The sequence below is a fragment of the Bombus terrestris genome, chromosome 9 (assembly GCF_910591885.1).
Source record: "Bombus terrestris chromosome 9, iyBomTerr1.2, whole genome shotgun sequence".
NCBI lineage: Eukaryota > Metazoa > Arthropoda > Insecta > Hymenoptera > Apidae > Bombus > Bombus terrestris.
This window is the reverse complement of record NC_063277.1, coordinates 15,503,186-15,527,764: the sequence shown is the minus strand read 5'-3', so window position 1 is coordinate 15,527,764 and position 24,579 is coordinate 15,503,186. Positions and strand designations below refer to the sequence as shown.

Sequence of the window (24,579 nt, the reverse complement as noted above, 5' to 3'; positions counted from 1 at the left end):
GGGGAAACTTTCTCCGTCTTTCCTGTGGATTATCATTGATGTTATAACTCGTCGTACGTTGGACGCGCGACTATCAATCCAGTAGCTTAGCTGTAAATACCAAACACGTGCTTCAGCACTTTGATCGAAGCATAAATCCATAAACGACAATCCTACGCTTTGATTGACTCCGCAGAAACAAAAAAGCTAACAAACTGTGCATAGCAAATTCACTTGAAGCGTTGAAAATACAATTGACCAAAAAGGTGAACTATCAAAAGGGCAGAACGTAACAGAACGTAGAAAATTGTGGATAAAAAAGTCACTTGGATCGTTGGAAATGTGATTTACCAAATCAGTAATCCATTGGAAGGATGGAATGTAACAGGATTCTACCAAACTGTGCACGACAAAATTGAATTGTTAAAAATACAATTTACCAAAGATTCTTCCTCTCAACTTACGACTTTTCCTTTTCATCGACAATGCCGTCAAAGCGGCTAATTTACCAACACCGTGCTTGCCTATCATCCATCAATAACAGAGTAATTTATATCCTTAGAATCGATACAGTAATCTATCTGATTCGTGTTCACTGTAATTAGTTTAAGAAAGATGAACTACTTACTTTCCCAGACCGGAACTTCTACGTGGATGATTTCAGTGGAATAGGTGCAGTAGAAAAAGATCACCTTTCTCTCAAGATCGGTCACACCGTAGAGATCCAGTAGCAGAAAATTGAGTAGCTTGTCCTCGAAGTATCGATTGTTTGCCTATAGTTTCGAATCGCGCGTTTATTTTCTCTCTCGTGGCAAAGGTGAGATAAAGGCGAAAGTTAACGCGAGAAAGTGTGAAAAATCGTTTAAAAAGAAATGATTTTCTATGTCTTAAAGTATACCGATTCTTTCAAGTGAATGCCCTGATTTTGTTTTCGTTGTACGGACCATTTTAGAATTTGCATATGATTTGAGAAGGTTGAGATGTTATTTTACTGTAGATCGGTAGAAATATCTAAAGAATATTCGATTGCTTTTCAATAATTTCGATATAAGTTGTTATTTACATTTAGAAGTTTGTAGAAGAGCAGCTCGTGACCACTTATACCCAAAAATTTCATCACTCTGTTCCGTATCCACATTATCCTATCAAGATTAATCATTTGTTTCGATTAATCATTTGTGTTTATTAAATCGTAGAAATATGTATTTATTTTATTACCGATAGTCCATGTGTATCAAAGAATGTTTACTTGGTAAACTATGAGCATCCGTTTTGTTATCTTCATCTTCTTCGTCTTCGCCTTCGACGTCAGGTTTTATAGATTCGCTTTCTGACTCAGCCATAATTTGATCAATTAAAGCTTTCGTAATGGTATCCTCTTAAAGAATTTTCAAACGTTTCAATAACTTCAACGTGTCATGCAAAATCTTTATTCTTTTAGTACATTAAAATAGCTGTGTCATTGCTCTTTTCGACTCGTCTTGCTTTTATAGTAATTCTGACTCAAAATGTTAATTATTTGACTACTTAATCGTTCGATAAAATTCTCAGACTGTTTACAAGGGGGCTTGAGCACTTTAACCTAGCACAGTACACTATGAATCGATTAAACGCGTACGAATTACGAAACTTGATGTATCGATGTTGCCATGGCAAATAACCAACGTTTTGTGAATAGAGGCAAACTAGAGAAAAGTATGTTTATGTGATTAATTAACAACGGGGAAATTTGCAGTTCTTGCGAATTCCGAAACGTTGATTTTTAAATCTTGAATGTTTGTATTTAACAAATATTTAATCGAATAATTTTGATATTTTCGAATCTTTTAGTTTCTAAACTCCAGATTTCCGAGTTTTCAAAATTTCCAATTAGGATATTTGAAAGTTTCAAGCTTATCGATTTCTAAATTTTAAATGACCAAGTTTGAAAAGATTCAAAATTTTCAAGTCTAAAAGAATTTCAAAAGGAAATAAAGAAGCTCTTCTCCGCAACGATAGGATATATTTAAGAATCAATAGAATGTTGGGTTACATAAGGTACAATTTAATAGTCGTATAATTACTATTGCTTCTTGCACACTCGTACATACATTAACACACACATCTACAAATCTATAGTTTACAGTATCGAAACCCTGTTCCTTGTCATTGGTAGGTTATCAAGTTAGTAAAACGTACTTTGTATTATCAAATAGTAACGATATTATTTTTCTGAATACCAATGATAGATCTTATCAACAACGATAATATAATTACCATTTTATACATGTTAGGTCTAGTTCTATCTTAAAACCTTAAAAACATTTTACACCCAACTCGCTGTTATGTTAGTCGCTTTAATTAAAAGTAAGAATATCCTAGGAAGAGTTAATGAAACTAATTATATATCAGCCCTTTTTCTTCGCTTACGACGTAAATGGTAACAAGAAATATTAATCTCCGTCTTCCAAGACTTCCATCAAAAGCTCGTTGAAATTTTAAATCACGAAACAAGGAACGTTAATTTCATACAAATTTCTCACTTGTAATCCTCTCAATCGATAAGGAGGAGAAAAGAAATTTTTAATTCTCTCGCAACATAAATGGCAAAAAAAATGATTAATCCCTCACTTCCAATTATTATACTATAATCCCTCTGCATTCAATGATTCGTTATATTTTTCAATCACGAAGGAAGGGACGTTAATTACAAAAGTCTCGAACTCGCAATACCCCCGAGAATAAAAAAGAAAATATTCAAAAATATCGATTAAAGGAGAAGAAAAAAGATGGTCGAGAAGATCTATCATAAAAAGCACGAAACGGCAAGACATCACAGATTTCGTTCTAAACCTAAGTTCATCCTTGGAAAAATCATCCTAGAAACAACCCTTAAATCTCTTCTGGGACACTTTTCGTTGTTTCGTTCTTTTTTAAAAATGTCTCTCCCTCTGGTTTCTCTTTCAAGATAATTTCTTTCTTCTGACTTTCTGCTGCCTGTGGCTCGATCAGGCCGCCTAAAACAGCCTCAACGTATTCTTCTCTACCCTCGTCGGTATCAAAAGAGAATCCAATCGATGGAACAAATTCTGTTTTCACTACAGTCTTCTCAGATTTCGTGGTAAACGTGGTCTTCGGCGTAGATGTCGTCGTCGATCTAATATCTATCTTAGAACTCGTTTGAAGATTCGGCACGATCGTCTTATCGGTGCTCGATTGTTCGTATTTATTCGTGTTCCTAAGAAGAACTACAGTCTGGAAATCAATCGATTTCTGTTTCTCAGGAAGATCAAATATTTTTTTCTGTTCTCTGTAAAGAGGTTCTCCGAAATGCTGCTCTAGCTGACCCAGAATCCCTTCTTTCGATCGAGGAGCAGAAGTTTTCAAGTTCGGCAGCGTAGAACTCTCTTGAGACCTAAATGTCGCTTCATCCGGCTGTTGCACGTTCGAATTTACTGTCTGTAGTTCCGAATTTTGAGCGACTGACAGGGAAAATGGTCGAGGAACTCGGTCTTGCTTCATTAATTCCGACATCAGTTGAAGAAGACTGACTGTATTCGGGTTATTTCTCTTAAAATCGGTTAGATCGGAATTGATAAAATCGTTTCCGAAGTTAGACGCATTTCTCACGTCCGAAATATTCGCCGCAGAGATCTGTAACTCTGTCATTCTATGAACTTCTGGCTCCAAAGATTTAATTATTTCTAGTTCGTGTACCTCGTCATTGAGGGTCGACGTTTCTTTGCCCTGTTGGGCTATCAGTTTGCTAATTATATCTTGTCCAGTAGGTATCAGCTCTGCGCCTTTGTTCATCGTCAACGTCACTTGGTAAGGCGAATTATTCTTCTCTATAGCTTCTTCGATGTGCTTTAAAGTTTCTGGCATGATGGATCCAAGTAAAGCATTCACGGTCGAGGATTCTACGCTATCTCTGTTATCTTTCGACTTCTCTTCCAAGCTTCTGCCTGATTCTATGCTCCTATGCGTTACAGGTCTGAAAGTTGATATCGAAGATTCAATATCGATTGATTTAGTTACGGGAGATGTCGAAATTCTGATCGGTCCCTGTGTCGACAATTCTTCGGGGGTTTTAATTATTGAAACACTTCCTGAGGAGTTCACGAAACCTGAGGATGTTATAGCTTTTATAATCTTTGGCGGAGACACGGTGCTTGCACTCACAGAAATCGTCCTGGAATTCTGAACAGCATCATCTGTGGTAAACCGAAGTTCACTCTTTTTATCATCCTCGAGTTTCTCTTCAGTGTCATTCGTAGATTTGAAAGAAAGATCAAAATGATTTGTGTGAGATTCACCTTCTTCGGGTCTGGTGTAATCTTTCGTCGGACTTTTGGTATTCGATTGGTCAGAGAAAGAGGAAGAAAACCATGACCCAGTGGAGGGTACTAGGGGTCTAGCCACTGTACTACCATGATTCTGCAAACTAGAGTCTTCAGAGATCTCTACGTTTTCGTAATTGCTCGTTACTCCTGTGTTTCTATCGAAAGAAGTAGACTGATCGACATAATCGTCAGGACCAATGCTCTGGAACCTCGGTATTTCAGTCGTTCTTGAACTAGGTTCATCATTCTGAGTCGTATAATGATTAAATAAAGTGGATCCTTCAGGTAGATCTGGCACCTTTATCTGGAACTTATTTTGCGTCTTTTGAAGAGATTCTAGAAATTCGACTGGTCTAGATGTTTGAGAACCACTGTCCTCTGTATCGATGGGATGTTTCTCATTAAAAAATTCGGAATTTACGTCAGTAGAATTGTTCAAATCACTCGATCCATTTGATATCGAAGAACGTGGTTCGTGAAGATTCGTGGTTGCTTTGATGGTACTTTCGATTATTGACGAAGCGGTCGTTGATGGAAAAGTATTGAAATTATTCAGAAATTCTTCCTTATTTGTTTTTGTGTCTCTTTGATCGGTTCTTTGGTATTGTTCAGTCGTTTCCTCTTTCTTTTCTCCGGGATAACGCGTAGGCTCCGGTCTGACCAAGGTGTACTTAGTGTCTTCTTTATTGAAATTAATTCCTCTTTGAGTTTCACCATAAACTTTGGTTTCGTCTCTCGCTGGATTCTGTTCGTCAACCGAGATTCCCCTGAACGACTGATGAAACGCGTGGCCTAGACCAATGCTACCTCTCGTTTCGAAGTCGTCCACAGGTTCTTCGTCGTTGCTGTTGTGGTTGAATCCTGCGTAGACCCTATCAAACAAAGAACTTCCTCCGTTCGACACTTTGGTACGATTGTAATTAAAATCGTCGAGAACCCTCACCTGGAATCTCTCTTTAGGACGTTCGTCTCTCGTTTCGTCGCTATTGACATCGTCATAATCATACTCGTAACTCTCCTGTCTACTATAATCATCATCCCTGTTCGGTTTCCTCAAAGAAACAGCTTCAGATATTTTCAAGTCTCTTCCTAAATCCTGTCTACTCTTATCGTCGTTCGAGAAGACTCTGGTAGGAGGAGTGACGAAGCTGTTTGATCTACTGCGCGAAAGATAATATTCAGAGCTGTCTATCGCCTGGTCCAACTTGTTGTATGCCAAAGTAGACGATTTGAATGTCGTAGGGACAGTTGGAGAGTAAAATCTCCTAGTTGTAGTGGTGACAGTCGGTACAGTAGGTGCGTAAGATGGTTGGAACTGATTGGTGAACTCGTTGGGCCTTCGATAGGTCTCCTGGAAATCTTTGTTCCTCTGGTTTCCAAATCCTGGATCGTTGATCTTCTGAACTCGGATAATCGGCGAATCTTCGTAGGGAGACCTGGATTTCTCGCTAGAATAGAATTTGCCTTGATAATTTCCACTGGTTTCCAGTTTTTTGTCTTTGAGCTGATAGGGTGGCAGGAAATCCCGATTGGCAGGTCTACGATAGTCTTCGAAATTGGTCCTCAAGTCGTTCCCTGTTGTGTCAACTGAAGAATAGTCGAGGATTCTTCCTGGGCCTCTCTGATAGTCCACCACGCTTCCAGTTCGATCAGGATCCACCAGACCATCCTTGGTCACGTCTGTTCCTGATTGAAGACTGATCATTGCGTAAGCGTTTCGAATCATCTCGTCGTCATCTTGCTGGTAACTGTTACGATTCACGTCTATGTATTTGCTGCTAGCTGAACAGTCTACTTTGGTCCACCAGTCACAGGTGAGCAGCTTTTGGCTGAATACAGAGCCTATGGGGCAGAGGAAGGAGGAGACCAATACGTCGTGGCACACGTGGAAAACCTGGCATCCCGCCACCTCGTCCGCGTAGTACCCTAAGGAAAATTAGAAATGTTTATTTTTTTAGATTATGAGATTCCGTGATAACCTTCGATATCGAAATACAAAATCTGCGATATCTCCACTTTTTTAATATCCGAGTGTTCGGATGTCAGACATTTCTAAAGATCTCTATCATTCTTTCAATTATTATTTTTAATCCATAGTCTTATAAAAGACTAAAAAATGTTACATACTTGAGAAACTGTTCTAATTCTTTTTTCCTATTTTTCTCTTAGTTAATAGAGAAATTTAGATTCCAGTTCCCTGAATTTCGATATTTTAATACGACTAACTGGGTATTTTATTCTCCATTCTGATAATAACACTATACCTTCCAAAAGAATTTCAACGATTTACCAAACGAAATATGAACAATTCGATTCGTTATTAAATCGATACTCGGTCAATCCGTGCTCCTGTCTTCTAAATGTTTCTTTATTCTGTTTTTTCAGTTTAAAATAATCGTGCAATAAGCAATGTTTAAATAAGATGCGCGTTACGTAAGTGACGCGAGGCGACGTTTCTATGCTTGTTCAACATCTTTCTCTCTTTCTTTGAATTATCTAATAACGCGGTTTCTTCCGCGAGTTTAGACTCGCGATACAAAAGACGCCCCAGTGTTCATCGCGACATGACCTGCTGCTTGGAAATTTCAATTAAGTTGCTTTCTTCATTCTATGAATGCTCGCCACGATTTCTTTCGACAAGAAAATGGATATCGTGTGTATCGAACGTAACAGTGATGGATGACTCATTAAAAGTAGTTACCGAGGTTTCTTTCAGGAAAGAAAGAAAAGTCGAAGTCGTGAGGCTTCGATTTTTATTTTAAAATTACGTTTGATTTAGTGCCAGTTGGACGTGTTAGAAATTTTTTTAATTTTACTGTAAGATAGCGTGATTTAACTTTTTAGAAACCAACAACAAATTATTGAAACCAAACAATTTATTGTAATAGAGTCGATAGAAAGAGAGATCGAGGATGTAAGTCTTTAATTTTCTTTATGTAATCATATTAGGATAATCATATTTGAGCCGCCTGTCGTCTAAGATAGCCAGCAACCAGGAAAAATCACGTCGCAAACCTATAACTAAAAAAACAATCTCCATTTTGTGGACAAATTTTTGATACGGCCAACGTCCAGTGAGTTAGAAGCTGTTAAAACTTGAAAAAAGACTAAACAGGATGAAATAAAGAAACACGAATCGCGTGACGTTTTATTCTATAAATTTACGACGAAATAAATAACCAAAAATAGAACACTTTTCCATTAAACACGGATAAATTTGGAAAAGAATGACAGGATCTGTAAAGTTCGCGATAATCCCAATTACATGCGTTGCAAGAACACGTTGCAAGTTTTGGCTAATCTTTTTACACACACAGACACAGACATATAGGATAGATTTAATTTAATATTCGAAACTGAAAATGATCAACTCCCCTTTTTATATAAATTTTTAATCAAATATCAGAATTAAAAAATTAATTTAAAAAAAGAACTTCAAAGTAATTCCCTTTTCAAAGCAAAGAAAAAACTAAAATCTTCCTTCTGAAAAATTCCCATACAGTAAGATAAAATATTAAGCTTTCACTATTTTCTATCGGCAAAAGTCAAACACCGTACCGATTTGTAACCAGCTGAATAACAGCATACTAAGCTTCTGAACGGCGATTGCCTCGCGTCAGAATCGTTTGGATTATCCGTCTGGCCTTTATCTTATTGTTGAGTCGCTTTCGCCGACATTCTGTTACTTCTGCAGGAACATCGTATAACTGTACAAGATTATCAGGATATTGCTCAATAAAGAAACTATATAACAGAGTACTACACGGAGACTGTACTTTCTTTTGCCTTCTGGAACTCGTTCATATTCGCGCCACCTATCTAAATGGTCGTTGTTCATAACTGTAATTAAGTCTGTGGACGAAATCGCCAACGAACCTGTTATTTTCACAGCAAGGAATCGTGAAACTGGCAAAAGATTATTTTCTCGTCGATATGAACGTTTAAAAGTCCCTAATTTTTATCAGTCAGATTATATTAACAGTTCTCTGGAAGATTTTCAGCGGCTGTGTGGATTTGACAAGTTTCTCTTCGAGTTTAACTCGAATTTAATCCAAATCAGGAGATCGAACCTCTCTTCTTCGACTCTGTATAAAAATTTTCTAACAATTCCAACAATTTCGTAAGTTTCAATTGTTATCGTTACTTTGCTTCTGGCAACGTTCCACGAGCTGAAAGTTTTCATAAGACGCAAGAAGAAGATTCATACCAGATCTTGAACGAACACGCGCAACCGAAGATAAATACGTTTCGTTGGGCGACGTGAACGTTTGCCTTTCCAGCTGAAATGTACATCGACAAACATTTTCGTGCGATTTTTGCGACAAGTTTCGCCCCACGGCTAGTGGAACGCTGACCTATTGCGAAACCGAAGAAAATACTGCGAATGGATTTCACAGGTCGCACGTGCTAGCATCGTGTGCGTGAGAGACATCCTTGACATCGATACTGCATGTGGAAAAGCGCGAAACACGTGTGAATCAATGGTAATCGGTCGTATGATTATGCCGATGCACGTGGATCTTTAATAGGATACGTATACTTTGAAAACCGTTTGTTTTAATATTTTTTATTAATAATTGGTGTATACGAAATGTCGTTTCGCAGGATTTAAATTTAGTGGGATAACACCGAAGATTGTAGTTTCATATGATTGATTTAAAATTCTTTATAAATGAGAAAGTTTACGTAATCGAATATACGAATCCCAAAAGGAAATTAAGATTTAAGAAAGACATTATATTATTATTATTAAGCATATTATTATATCGAGAATGTTCTTACTTTTACTTCTCTGTTCACAGAGGAAGTGAATATTCTCTTCCATTCGATTCGAAAGATATTCGCGACAAATACGTTCAATTTCGTTTCTACGAACTCGGACAGAAGCAATCGGACGAGCAATCTATGGATTTTATTAATATAAATGCCAATTTCAATCGCTTTCTTTCTACCTGAATGGTGAAGATCAAGCGGTCATACCATTGATTGCTATGTGAAAATTGACTAACTCTGACGTGGTTGCATTAGCTGTCCGAACAGAATCTCTTCTTGTACGTAGTAATTCGCAGCATTATGAAGTGAAATTGAGGGTAAAGGTGTACGGTGTAGATCTGTTTCGATTTTATACCGAGGAATTGAATTGCATCTAGAAACATACTCGCTTCGATTCTATAGATCAGTCACTGCGGAAATCTTTTGCCTTATATTATCTGAAAATCCCAAGTATTAGGTCATCCCATAAGTTCGTGCCGACTTTTGTGTATACATTTCATATTTTAAAGAAAAACAAGAGAACTTTTATCGAGACGGAATAATGGCCCTACCAGAAAAATGGGAAGAAGTTGTACAACGAGAGAGGGATTACATTTTTTCATGAAACTGAAAGGTATGTAAACAATCTTAACATGTATAACCGCTCAAAAAACGGCACGAACTTATGGGATGACCTAATATTTAAGCGAAAAACTACGAATGCAAAATTGTAAAATAACGTGGCCAATGTATTGTTTCCGGGAATAGAGAAAGAGAAATATTATTTCTAGAAGAAAAAATCGCAGATCCATCGAGATATTTACAAGACACTTGTTAGCTTGTTAGATTAACAATTAATTGCTCGAATTATTTCTCTAAAATTTATCGTATAGTTATATTATACAAAGTACCTTTGTTTCAAGATAATTAGTTAGATATATTAACTGCATTACTACTATAATTACTTATATTAAATAAACAAAATTATAATTCAATATATGCGTAACGATATAAATAGTAAGCAAGAATTATATCAACTTTATGATGAAATTCTATGCGAATAAATCTCTTATTTTGTACAGACTTTTATTCCGGAAAGGTGTATTAACCATATACTAAGTTTTACGAAGGTAGAAAAAGGAACAATTTAATTCACCTCGTGAGCGTCCCTCGCACGTGAAACCTGTCTGAGGGAGCGTCGTGTATGCCGGATAATCAATACCTGGTTCTCCTGGCACGTTCCTCCTAATGTCTGACAAATCTAAAACAAAAAAAATGGAAAGAACATACAATCGTTTAGTACTCACTGCTCGCTTAATAGGCGAACAAGAAGCATCGAATTAATAAACGTGAATAATATTAACCAAATGAATTGGATGCTATTGATTTTATATTGCGGGTTATTATCGACGATAATACCGACAAGGTATTCAAAAATTATATTGTATATTGTAGTAACAAATTGGAGAGAATGGCAAGCATCTGCGGATCATCTTAGCATGACATTAAATAAATATCATCGAATGACTGTGAGCATTTCAATGAACTTTGAACGATGCGATGATTGTGCTCGTATATGCTAAGAATGAAAGGTATACATTCTGAATTATGGTAAATGTTACGATGAATATGAATGGCCTGTTAATTGTTTGTTCGAAAAAACACACTTACGTTTCTTTAGAACTCCAACTTCTTGCAAATCATAGAAACTTTCACTTTTTCAATAACTAAATATCAAATTTCAAGCTCTTAGACTTTTTAATGAAGAATTGTTTAAAATATTCTTTTGTACTCCATCAGATCTTTAGATAAATTCTACAAGTGATCCATTTCGTAAAAGTAAAGAATCATTGAAATTCGACAAAATCTGTTTGTTCTATGTTCTATAAAATATTTATTTCAATATCCATTTCTTCGTCGATTCTTCGACTTCGAAGATAAAATAAAATTACGATAAATCCAATTATAGTAGATTTTAAAAAATGAGAAAATTATCGATTGAATTTTATTCTTTCATTTCTTCGTACAGCGTGTAACAGAATTTATTTAAAGAGGACAAGGCTATTCATATATAATTCGATAAGATAATACGTAATCGTAGGAAGTATAAATATAAAATATCTGGCCAGCCAGAAAAAGAATATTCAAAACCGAATAAACAGTGATTAAAATGAAAGATTCGACCAACACAGATTTCACGCGGAGAAACTGAATCATCACGTGCCAGGCCTTACATAAAGGAGCATAATGGCTCGTGTTGAGTCAAGGTCGTGAAAAACACCTCGTCAGGATAATCCAGCGTGTGTGACATTTAACAGGATGTGTTCGCTTCGTTTACGGCGCTACACGTGATTTCTTTGGTTTGTTTCTTGCATGTCGCGAGAGGTTTCACGTAACCTATGGCGCGATTTTTCCATCATCCGTCATACCTAACGCCTTTCACGTCACTTGATAATATTCTCGTCCGACGACTCTGCTTTTTAATCCAACGGAACGTCTATCACTCGGTATTTAACTATGTAGGTTCATACTTTGCGAAGATAGAAAAATAAAGAAAAATTATTAATAATCTCGGTAATCAGAATTTTTCCTTCGTACCTGTAAAACAGACTGTAACTCGCAATTATATCTTTAATGGAGGATCTTCGTATAGCAATTTGGATTCGCCCATCGATTTCCTCGTAATTTCTGTACTTAATGTTAAAGGTGTCGATAGTAATTTGCCTCGTTTTGATAGATCATCGTCGTAGTGAGAAGTTCTTTGGACTGGTGTAAGATTGATTGTACCTTGCGTTAAACAGTCTTACGCTTGTTGAGAGGAGTAGTAATTTTGTACTTTTCGCGAGGCTGCTTAGAAGCCACGTAGAATCTTGAAAATATGCGTGGAATATGAGAATATAAAATTGTAGAAATGTGGAAAATACTGAGAATCTTGGAAATATTTTGCAACGCGAATCCTCGTTTCTAATGATCGATCATTCATAACGAGTGTCTGTTTTTAACAACACTAGCATCGATCGATGGAATCGGTGTCAACGCGTAATTAATCGAAGAAAAAGGAACAAGATGAATAACATTACGCCGCCTAAGCGTCGGAGAATTAGCATATTGCGAGTCCTTTTTATTGGCACCTCCGTTCGTATGACAATGCTCTTTGTCGACTGTAGACATATTAAATAATCGTGCCAATGAATAAAAATGATGTCACGAGTTATTAATTGCTGGGGACACAAGAATAAAGTAACTGCGATTGCAGGCAAATAAAATCTAAATGTGAAAATTGAGAAATGTTAACGAGAATTCTTCTGCGCAGTGGAGATTTAATGGAAAGTCAATTTTAGTTTTTATATTAGAAATTGCGAGAGAACGAAGGGACTCCTTGACCCGTCCCCGTTCTCCGACTGATTATTTTCATAAAATCACTTCTCAGATAGTTATCGTCGTTCCTTGTTAAGGATCTTTCTATTCACAGTGCCATCGACTTTGTTAGGTAGCATTGTTCAACCACTTATCAATTATTACGATGACTGACAGTATCTGACAGCGATATGAAATCCAGACGTTACGAATTTTTCACACTTTAAGTAACACACGGCGATATAGGCTAGGACATTGTTAAAATAAGATAGTTGAAAAATGATCATTCGAACGATACATCATCTCGTGTGATTAAATGTGACTTTATATCATTTTACGAGATCGAACGTTAAGATAATTACAATTTCAAGTTACATTCCTCTGTACGTCGCATCTCGATAAAACGAGATAATTCGTCGTTTTGACGAATTTCCTGATTTTACGGTTAATTGGCATAAAATTAAATCATTAAAATTGCTACGTGTTAATTAGTAAGGAATTTCATAGAAAAAAAGACAAGAAACGAACAATCTACCTGTTTTCTCTTGGTAAGGATCGTACTGGCCACCAGCAGATCCGTAACTGTCGAACGCTCCCTCTTCTTCCGGATCGAAGAACTTCCTGAAACGACATCGTAGGCTTGTTTAATCGTACGCACGCATCCGCGTGAATACACGCGAAACGAAACGAACGCAATACCTCCCCCTGGTACCATCAATGGCTCTTCGTGACAGGAAGCTCCTCCTTGGAATTTCATGTTCAAGACTGCCGTGAATGTTGCATAAGACCAGCGTCACGAGATCTGTGCAAAGAGGAGTGCCTCTACTAGAGATGTTACATAGGCGAATGATTAAAAATATAATAATAATAATAATAATAATAATAATAATAATTCCAAGTAGAATAAAAATCGTGTATGTAGTCTGAGAAAAATAATATACAAAAATATACGATTAACCATTGGAATTATGTTCACTTTATGGAACATCGAGGATATCGATACGTCTTTGCAAGAAGAAATATCTTTCTAGATTTAAAAAATACCTCTCTGGAGAGGTTAATTTGCAAACTTTTTAAAATTCTTCTCGTCTTCCGCGTGATGAATTGCAGCAGTTATACTCTCAATGTTCGATCGTAGGATACATCGGTACTTGTTCGCAGAAATTTTATATCTTTTTGACTTTAAAAAATGCGTCCTCCGAGAGATTAATCTGCAAACTTTTTCAAATTCCTCTTGTACCCCGCAAGATTAATTTCAACATTTGAATTCCCAAGCTTCGGATCTGCAAGTTTTCCCAATGTCTCGGTCGATACAGCGGCGTTTATTTCCATTTCCAACGCTTCCAAAGGAAACGCATGGCGTAGCCGCTTATCATCTCATCCCGATCCGCGAATTCCACTTTCTACTTGGCATTACATACGCGTACATCGCTGCTCCACCAACGCCGGATCCCCCGCAACAACGAAACATCGCCCCTTTACGATTCCCCTCTAATCGATACACCCATTCACAGCTCGTCGCTTCTAATGACCATCTTTCCCCCGACTGTCATCCAATCATGTAAAACAACAAAGTCGAGCGAGACAATAGCCTCACGATCCGGTTATAGGCATCCATCGAGTTCGAAAGCGAACCACTCGAGGTGACTCGGTTAGTACGTTAGAACCAGTACTCGAGCGCTCTATTTCGAGAATATTTGAACGTGCGTTGAAAAAGCTAGCACGTTTTGTTCGTCGTAAGAGAAAGAACACGTTCTATGTCGCGAAACGAATTGGAAAGTTTGCCAAGGCGCAAGTAAAAGTAGGAAATTTCGATCAATTTTCGAGATGTTAACGAGCGCAAACGACTGATTAACGTTATCCGATGATGGGCTTTCGCTATTAATAGCGTTAAACGTTCGCGTTTCTCGTAATCGATTAGACAGTCGTTTATAATTATTTCAATTAGATTAATTAAATCGATTTGTTTTCTCGTCCTCGTCGTCGTCTTTGAGAAACTGACCGAGGTCAGCTCGTCTCGATTTCGTCGATACCCGGTTTATTAAAATTATATACATAATAAAGCCGCGTTGATCAATTTATTCAAGAAACAGGTTATAATGACAGTTTGATGAAAAAGCCGTGATTTACTAGGATCGTAATAATCTGTTTTTTTAATTTCATTACCCCTTCCATTGCAATCTATTATTCGTTCGAAGGAAATTGGTTAAGGCGACTAACTCTAGTTAAACAATTCTAATTGTTTCAATAATAATTTAACGAAAACACTGTGATTTATTAAGATTCTAACACGTACATATTCATTTGGTACTTCCATCGTCTCTCTAACCACAGGCCACTAGTCATTTAACAAATTTGTTAACTAATATTATTCGACCAATATGATTTAGTAAAATCCTCGTATATTAACTTCTCATTTTCCTCATCTCTTTGAGGCTACAAGCTACTAATCGTCTCAAAAACTATTTGAAGCTATTGGGTTGGCAACTAAGTGATTGCGGATTTTATCAATACCACCTAATGACAAAATCCGCAATCACTTAGTTGCCAAACCAATACTTTAAAGCAGAATTCTAACACGCATACAGATACATGTACATTTATTTTGTTAATTTCATTAACTCTTCGAGCTGGAGCTATCGTTTGTCCCAAAAACTAGTTAAAATGTCCAATTAATCTTCGTTTCAACGGTAATTTCGTGAAAAGGCCGTGATTTATTATGATTCTAAAGTCTTTTCGCTGTTTGTCTGGAGAGCACAAACAGAAAATTGAATTGCGACGAGTCTACCACGAAAATTTCTGCCTTAGTCACTTGACCTGACAATTTAGCGTTTAAGATAATTTAGGAGAAACACCTATTGTTCCTTAATGATCGCTGGTCTTTTTTCTGCCTCCTTCGTTCTATGTAATTCGTGATTCTGTCAGTGGAATTTCTGGCGACGTTTCGTCACCGCTGTATAGTCGCAACTATTATAATTCATATTTGCGGGCCGCCAGTTGCATTAACTCAGAACGTTGAATTTCCATCGTCTCTGACGCACACTCTGGTTACTGCAACAGACATTTGCTTCCATTTTATTACGAAAAGAATCCTTGTGACGAAATTCTAGTGACGCACTGAGTGCATCATTAAACTGTACTCCAGTGACTATAATTTAAGATATAATGGCTGTATCGTACAGTATTTTCACAGACTTGATAAGAAGAACAGGAAAAAGAATAGTCTTTTCATTTATTTACGCAGGCAACTGAATCTTGACGCAAATTTTTTACTTTTTACGAAACGTAGCGGTACATTTTAATTAAACTGATCTTGTGAAAGAACTGTCTGCTTTTGTTTCAAGATATTTAACCCGTAATTGGTAGATCCATTCGAGGGAAATATAATTTAAAGATTGTACTTCTCTCAAAGTTCAGTTTCATTTTTACGATGATTTATATTCATTAATTAGATTTCTCTGTACTTTTATCGTGTTTCTTCTTATTTAACGTGGGTATTTCTATTGATAAATGTTTCGAAGAAGATATAGTTTTCGTTTTATTACAAATCTTATAATTCGAGAAAATAGTTATAACTACAGCGTGGTTGAAAATTCGCGGCTTAACTTAAGAGTTAAGGAATCTTATTGCGTAACGTTTATAGTATAGTCCTGTTTCATAGTAAAATATTCTTTAATTAATTCACTAGAATATAGAAATCTATAAATGTATACAGTCTAAAAATACATCGAAAAAAAAAGACGTAGGAGAGCAGTTTCAGGTTTTGTCTCGAACGCTTTCTCGCGTGTAACCTAATTAAAAAAGTATAGCGCTCAATGATGTCATTGAGAATGCGAGATAACGGGATCGCGTGTCGTGGGAGGGGCAATTATCGTTCAGAATCAGAGTTCCATGAATTCCACACGGTTGATACTCTTGTTCGGGAGATAAAAATGCTTCTTGCGCGGCTCTATACTCGCGGTAGATGTTGGCATTAAAAAGATGAAGGCAAGAAAGGTCACGAAGTTGGATGGTTAAGAAGTTGGAAGCCGCGCATACCGTAAATCGTGAAAGACCAGGTCATTCGGTTAAGTTTTCATGTTAAAAGTCACTCGTTTGCATTTTTAATTACAGATGTTTCGTTGCCATCTAGATACTGTTTGGTATACTTATTACATAATTCGATTAATTTTTCGAAAGTTAGAATTCTTTTATTTTATTTTATTTCGTTGAGATTGTTTCTTCTTTTTCATACTTAACTCCAATCTCTTAGCCTTTCTATACTTTTCAACTTTTTATCGTGTGAAATTGTGCCAATTTAAAAAGAACAAATATGTTACTTAAAATAGATTTTATTTGTTTCAAAACGTAAAATAATATTTAAGATGATGTACAAGTATTTAGTAATTTTCCTATTCTTTGAAATAACCTGCTGATATCTAATTTCTTCAATTTGTTAATATTTCTCAAATAATATTTACTATTAAGAAATTATTCGATGCTTCGCGTGTAATTTGTTCCAACTTTATCGAAGTTGACTATTTCAAAGTTTGTACTGCTTTTACCGTTCTATTCAGCTCTTTGTTTCATTCACGCTCCATTCTCACTGTCGTCACGAAGAAACCAGTAGCTACGTTAAATTCAATTGCAATTCGATCAGCTACTGATTGATGCACGGGTGACGGTGAGAATTTATCTGTGAAAGGATGTTACGCAATTTCTACATGTATATTCGACGATGTAAAGAATGAGCTGTAACGAGCGAAATAATTACAAGATCATCCTTTTGTAATTTACACGCGATCCATTAAATATATCGATAAATTAGAATATCTTTTTCACCTAAAATAGAAAAAGTTCCATTTCATTAAAATGGGAGAAACGCTTAAAAATAAAGCTAAAAACGATAACAAAGGATCTTATCTTCTTTTCCCTGACATTAATTAAAAACTTTTAATTAAGAACATAATTAAAATATATCTCAATAGCGTAACTCGTAAAAATGAAAAAGTCACGACAGAATGATAATACCATAACTAATAAGGAACTTCGATCAGATGGATGAGGACTCTTAAGAAGTTACGACAGCAAAAATTCCAATTTGTATTTTATCTAATCTATCGTAGCAATCTGCATGTTACTTCCGATCAATTGAATCTCTCGTTCATTCGTACAATCGTAACAGAATTTCGTTGTATACACCGAGTAGAATCGTGAGAATATATTTACGTGTTCCTGTCTCTCGTGCAGTTCACGAATCACCAAGATTTCACTTGTATCGTGCGAAGACGGAACTGCAGGTTTAACATATATCGCAGATTAAACAAAATTATTTCGAAGTTTGTTGCATGCACGATCTGGTTCAAACGTTTGACACGCTTTTTTCTTTTTGGACGAAACATACTTTTCCGTGTATTTTGCTGGCAGATCGGAATATCATAACTATGGAATTTTCGTTTTTACATATAATTAGATATAATTAGCTTAAATACTATAGAAGAATAATATTATAATATTTATTTATCGAAGGAACTGTCCGTTCGACAGTGTCTTAACGTGCTGCAAACTTTCGAGAGGAAGTGTAAATAAAATATCTCAGAGTTCATTGTTATATCATGGAAGGCAGATCTATTATTTCACCAATTTATTCGCCATGTAAATGCCAAACGAAATAAATTACGCCCACGCAACAGCCGCGATGTTGAAACAATGATCTTCCGATAGATTAATCCCGGTGAAGCTCGTTATTTCTGAATTCTGTTAAGAAGTATCAATGAATTGAGAATTAGGCGAAGATGAAGCAATTACTTTACACTCGGTGCTTCACGCTTATAGAATATTCATATTGACATAATTTCTGAATATTCATCGTCTAGAAATTTATGTGCAAACAGTACGAGGCAAACCTGCGAAAGTGGCTCGGGACGAACCGAAAATTGTTGATTTTTGGCGAGATACATAGCTGCAGTTACGAAGTATAAACAGTACGAGGCAAGTCTCGTGAGGAATCGGCAACACGACTGTACTTGGCTTAGGAATCGTGAACTTTGCTATTTTGTATCTAATCGCTGCACTGCCTTGACCTATAGACGAAATTTTTAATTTTATTAATTTGTGATACGTTCATAAGGTTTTAACCATAAAGTACCGGACGCATAATGTGGTCTTGTAAAATGGCCCCAATATGCTCTGATCGTACTCGGGAAGCATCTGACTATCCAATTTTATTAATTACGGTTTAAATTAAGATTTAAAGGATTGTCAGAGATACTTGATCGTTATTACTTGAGATAGTTAATTTACACCGAAGGTAATTCTAGTATCAAAGTACCTATTCGTCCCTTTTTACATTCTCTTATCTTCAACTAACATCAGCTTCGTACTTCTGTTAAAAATATAGCTGTCAAACTACTCAATAGCTATGCTTTTTTCTTTGACCGTCACTGAAGACACAAAAGCTATCAACCAACGCGTAAATATACCCATTGTCGTTATTCTAATATACTCGTCACTTCTTTTAGACATTCCTTCTTTACATTCAATCACCTTTCGGATAGGAGCCAAACGTTTCACTGAAGATTATTCAAGTCGAACCTTTCGATACATGTTAATGCAAGACGCAACACGAAGTTGTAACGAGTAAAAATCGACTTCAATCCGACTATAAATACGATATCGTAGGTCAGATGTACTGGTACATAAAAAATGGGACTCCTCGAATCAACCACAAACTGTACACCTCGGAACAAATAAGTATACATACAAAGCAAACACGGTGTGATCCAATAACTACGAATCAGATAATTCATGAATGAAACAACTATAAATAGAATATCGCGATTCGATTACAGATACTTCGCGCCAACTATTAATCAAACATGTAACTTTAATTTCAAATTGAAAATCGAATACACCGGTGCAATCGCGAACCACGTATCTTCAATCAAACAAATTAAACATTACAACGCAACAACTATGAATCAGACAACCATAAACCGAATACCACTATTCAACTGTGGACACTTTGTACCAAGCGTTAATTAAATATCTAACCTTAATCCCAGACTGACAGATCAACCACAAGCCGCACACCACGAATCAAACAATCGCTGGTGTACAAATTAGGTACACGTTGTAATCCAACACCTACGAATGAAATAACCATAGAGCGAGCACCATCAATCAATTACGAAGTGCTTCATTAACCAACCATTAATCGAGCACCACGAATTAACTACGAGCCAGGCACCTCAAACTATGTCAAACCACGTCAAACCCTCGTCAACCGAACACCTTCTAAGGTCATCCGTTAACACGCGATTCGATCTTCGTTTCGAGACGATTTCTACACCTTCTTGGACTAACCAATGGACAGCTCTTACCTGTCGCTGAGGGAAAAGACCTACGTTTCCCATACAGGTAAATCGATCTGACTCGGTCGAAGTCGAGCGTAGCCTCGGAGGAATCGGCCTCGAATCGTACGCTATACGGTAGAACGCGGTCGAAATCGGATTCCTGTTCACGTTGACGACACTTACACAGAACGGGCAGCGTGGTCGGCATTTTGTCGCACGTTGCATGAGTGTCCCGGCGAAGGTGTCCGACGTCGAACGTTCGGCCAGCGTGTAGCAGCCGATGCACTGCGACTACACCGATCTCCTCTCGAGTCTTCTTCCAAGCTTCTGGACGAAAGGGAAGGGATCCGCACCTCTTACCTTTCTTCTTCTCGCTTTCCACCTCTCACCCGCGCCAATACACGCATCGGTCATCCCTCCGCGAGAAGAATTTCTGCCGCGCCTCTGACAACAAGGAAATTTGGTAAGCTACACGATATACGAGTAACGGAGATGGAACATTTCGTTTCCGCGAATTTTTCATGATATGGCGGGATTTTGAAAATTGGAAAATAAAAGTTATCGTAAAAGTTACGATAATACGAGAATTATTAGTTTTGGAATGTAAAGGCTCTCGTGATGGTACAGCTACGGTATCTTTTTAAATAATTTATCTTTTGAACAGTTGTCTAGATAGGATACAGGATACACAATACACGTAACAAATGCCAAGTTTATATCGTAGAAGAAACTCGCAGGAATGTTCCTGATTATATTGTGCTCGTTCATACTGACCAAATGGTACAGTTTTGGTATTTTATTATAGACAGAACGTTTATTCGTTTGGGCAAAATTGAAAAATATACAGAATATGCGTAATACGTTATAATATTTACAGAATGAAACGAATCTCTACTTAAGATGCTTCTCTTTAGTTGTATCCATAAAAAATTCAATCGAAACCAATTGGATCGATACAACTCCGAAATCTCTAAGCACATCCTTTACCCTTCTCCGCAAACCACTCCAATCTCCTCGATATTGGTACAACTTATACCACGTAATAAGACTTTCAAACATGTCAGAACCGTACCTGATCACCCTTCGTTCTCCCATTTCTCCGTCGATTGGTATCAGCCGACTACCCAGAATCCCCGTTCAATTCACCTAGAAAACGTCTGCCAGTCGCGTCGAAGAACCATTCGAGTGGAAAGTGTCGCCGGCGACGTTTACAGACGTAGGATCCCACCATTCGCGCGGACACGTCGCATCTGCCATTCGTTTCCAGTCGTCGGATTCCATGGAAGAATCCCAGGTGCTCGCAATTAAAATGGAAAGTAGAGCGAGCCCGATAAAGTTAGCCAGCCGAGGAACACCTCGAGGGAGCTGACGGCGTTGCGTGGATCGATCTGCTTTCGATAGCTGGATTTTATCGATGTTCTGACCGTCGAGCAAAGAACTACGCGCCGAAACGGGCGTAACACGGTTCGATACCTCGTCCCACGATCTTTGCCACCGATCTGGCATTTATCGTAGGTTACTCTGTGCCTCCGTTCCTTTGCGTTATGTTGGCATCGAAGGTTCGATCGATTGGTGAATTTAAAACAGGGTATAACGAGCATTTTCTGCGGCTATTTCGAAGATCTTCGACGTTTGTCGGTTTAGGAGGATCTAAGTTGAAGTTGGGGCTGAGAAGGAGGATTTCGACTGTTTCTGAAGGAAATTTTAGGTCTCTGAGATAACAGGTATAGCGATGAATATTGCGAGAAGATTGGGAATTAAATTGACAGCGTAGGAAGATACGTGGCTGGAGATTTTTCCGATTTGTCGATGCAAGGAACACAGGATGCTGGATTTGGCTTGTCTCTATCGCTTGGAGGAAGTTTTAAGATTCTCGGTTAATGGTTATGATGGTTTTAGTTAGGAACAGATCGAGAAAGAAGATCGCTAGAGATTTGTTTGACTCGTTGGTTTAGAGAAACGGAGAAGGATTTGACGTAAAAGAATCAGGTTTCCTCTCACTTTGTACATGACCAACGAGACAATAATATAAAGAGTAAATACATCGGGCGTATCTGCGTTCGAGAGAACAACGTCCCACATTCTTTTTGTTCTGCAACTGCCATTTCCATCCTCCACGGTTATGGCAGGAGCAAAGGTCTCTTGAATATATATATATACAGGTACAAGCGACCTAAATGTACGTTGCATCGATATCTCGGCGCGTGTAATTGAAGAAACAGGACACATTATGTAAGTTCGGTGACATTGCCTCCGTTCTGCACACACGCCTCGCCTCCACCTTTCTCTCTTCCTCGACTTTCTTCCTTTCTTCTTGCTCTGTTTATATCACTCCACCCTCCTCTTCATCTTCCATCCAACGTCTCATCTTCTTCCTCCTTTCTTCTATCTTTCTTTTTTTTCTTTCTTTCTCGTGCAACTTACACTCGCTTCTGTACATCTGGTTTTTCGCAAGATGCATGTACACTCTGGTTTCTCTTTCTACAGTCCGTAGATGTTGCTTCTTCGAGTTCTTTTCTATCTTACTTCTGTTTTTATCTTTTACAGAGGTTTTACATGAGATTCGTTTCGTTTTAGTGGCGTTTATCATTTACTGTTTTATTTTTATTATATCTACTTTTTTTGGTGCATAAAAATACATAAATATCCTCGGTATCTGTCACATGCACTTTTAATATTTTATTGCCAAGCGTGAAATGCCCTTTATTTCGAGCTTTGACCGTTTAAAAATTATAAATAATGATGCGCGTATTATTCTATATATCTCGATTACGCAAAATCAATGCATTATTCACTCGCAATAATTTACGAATAAATACTAATATGGAAAACGTGAAGTATTTCGTGAATCACAGATAAAGATAAAATTCCCTTTCTATTTTATGTCATTTCAGTTTTTAAATGATCTTTCCTCTTTCTTCCAATGTTGGTCAATATTTCTTTCGAATAACAGCTGACGAATAAAAATATGGAATAAAATTATATTCATCGTCAAAATTGAATAAATATCCAATCGAATACGTATTTACGAGGAATGAGGATTTATTCAAGTAAAAAATTATTAAGAATTTATTTGAATAGAGATTTAATCGAAAAATGTATACTTAAATAGGAATATATCGAAATAAAATTATGTAATACGACTATTTATATCGCACCGAAGATGAACGCGTCGCTAAACGTGAGATATATTCTCAAGCTTCATTGTGCGGTTGTAATATTGGTTTTTATAATTAACATTTTCCAAATATCAAATTGGAAAGTTTATCGTTCCTTGGTAAATTAATAACAAGCATTATACTCCTATCCTTACATACTTGTCCAAAATTAAGTAAAAACAAACAATTATTCGTATTATCGTTCGAGTAATTCTGCAATCATTATATGACGAAACAGAAAAAGTAATTTATCACGGATAAAAATATTCGAATATTATAAATTTCTTCGGATATTTATCTTACATAAATATTTATTCGAAACGATTCGACTGTCTGTCATTTTCTTCGTACACACATTTTACTCCTGCCTTTCTTGCTTTCTACTTTGCTATTTATCATTCTCCTGGCACGTACAGACATTTTATTTCGCCTTTTTAGATGAAATTCGATCCCCTCTCTGTCTTCTCCGCTTTGCTATTTATCGTTTCCCTTCTACGTACAGAACTTAAACGGACTTCAGATTTGATCCAGATAAAGTCTGGAAAGAAGACCTTAATGCATCTCAACGTTCGCACAGCCTTGCCAGATAAAGTGCGGATAAAATCTAAACCTAATTTACAAACATCACGATTGTCAATTGCGCCGTCTAATTCTCTATTCTTCGGGACGACGTGACTTTTCAACGCGCCACGCTCTTCGTTTCTCCTGTCCCGCATCGGAAAGCTACTTTCCTCTTACGTAATCCCGTTTTCTGCCTTTCCTCGTCCCTTTCGGCCTCTCTGGCTCCGCTGGCTCCATCTTCTCCGCCCCACCGTTTATCCATCGGCCAGTTTCATCGCGAAATTCCTTTCCGAGTACGAGCACCGACCGATCTCTGGCTTCTCCAGGGGATCGATTGCGATTCCATTGACCAACGTTGCGGTCATCGATCAGCATCTCAATTAGGTGAATCCGTGTTCCATGCAGTTGCATCACTGGTACGGATATTTTTTTGGCGATTCGCAGCTCGCATTTCCCGATGGATGTGCCACAGTTTCGTGGAAATTCTCGATGAAATTTGCAAAACTTCGTGCAGCTTTACCGTGCTTTCTAACGGAGATGCAAGCGCTATCGCCTTTCGTACGATTGCGTCATGAATACGGACGTTACTCTCTGGAAGTCTGGAACCGAAACTTTCGAGTGATTTTGTCGAAGCTAAGTAGAAACGCTTGGTCGAACTTAGAAAATTTTAAGCAGCTTCGCTTCGCTTTTTATTGGACATTTAAATGCATCGCAGATGGCATTGCATCATCGATGTAGATCGATGTTTTGCTAGAGTTTGCGCTACAAATTCTTGGTGAAATTTGCAAGATTTTTAATGGCTCTATCGCGTGTTTTAATAAAGATCTGGATACAGTCGACGTTCATACGGTTGCATCATGGATATAAATGATATTTCTTAGAAATATAGAAATAATATTTCGAAACGAGTTTGCTTTAATGAGTTTGATAGGCAGCGTGTTTATGCGAACTTTGCACCTAGTTTCGATTCAATTTGCGAAACTTTTCGGTAAGTTTACTGTGCTCATCGATACGCCTATAGACGAAAGAATTAAATTCCCCGAGATTTCGGTTTCATAGGGATTCGATGAATCGACTCTAGATAAATGTATTTTTATCACAGACTAACTCTTGCTC

The 24,579-nt window shown here is 37.2% G+C and overlaps 1 protein-coding gene across 1 annotated transcript; it reads right to left on the bottom strand.

Annotated features, from left to right (window-relative positions):
* Positions 1–1,961: 1,961 nt before the first annotated feature.
* LOC100644767 lies at positions 1,962–24,064 on the bottom strand. The gene is made up of 6 exons (XM_048408340.1): positions 20,817–24,064; positions 19,928–20,188; positions 13,110–13,212; positions 12,946–13,031; positions 10,210–10,314; positions 1,962–6,227 (listed from the first exon to the last, which is right to left on the bottom strand). Exons 2-6 carry the CDS (start codon positions 19,950–19,952, stop codon positions 2,851–2,853), a joined length of 3,696 nt encoding a protein of 1,231 aa, XP_048264297.1. The 5' UTR covers positions 19,953–20,188; positions 20,817–24,064; the 3' UTR covers positions 1,962–2,850.
* Between the last annotated feature and the right edge of the window lie 515 nt (positions 24,065–24,579).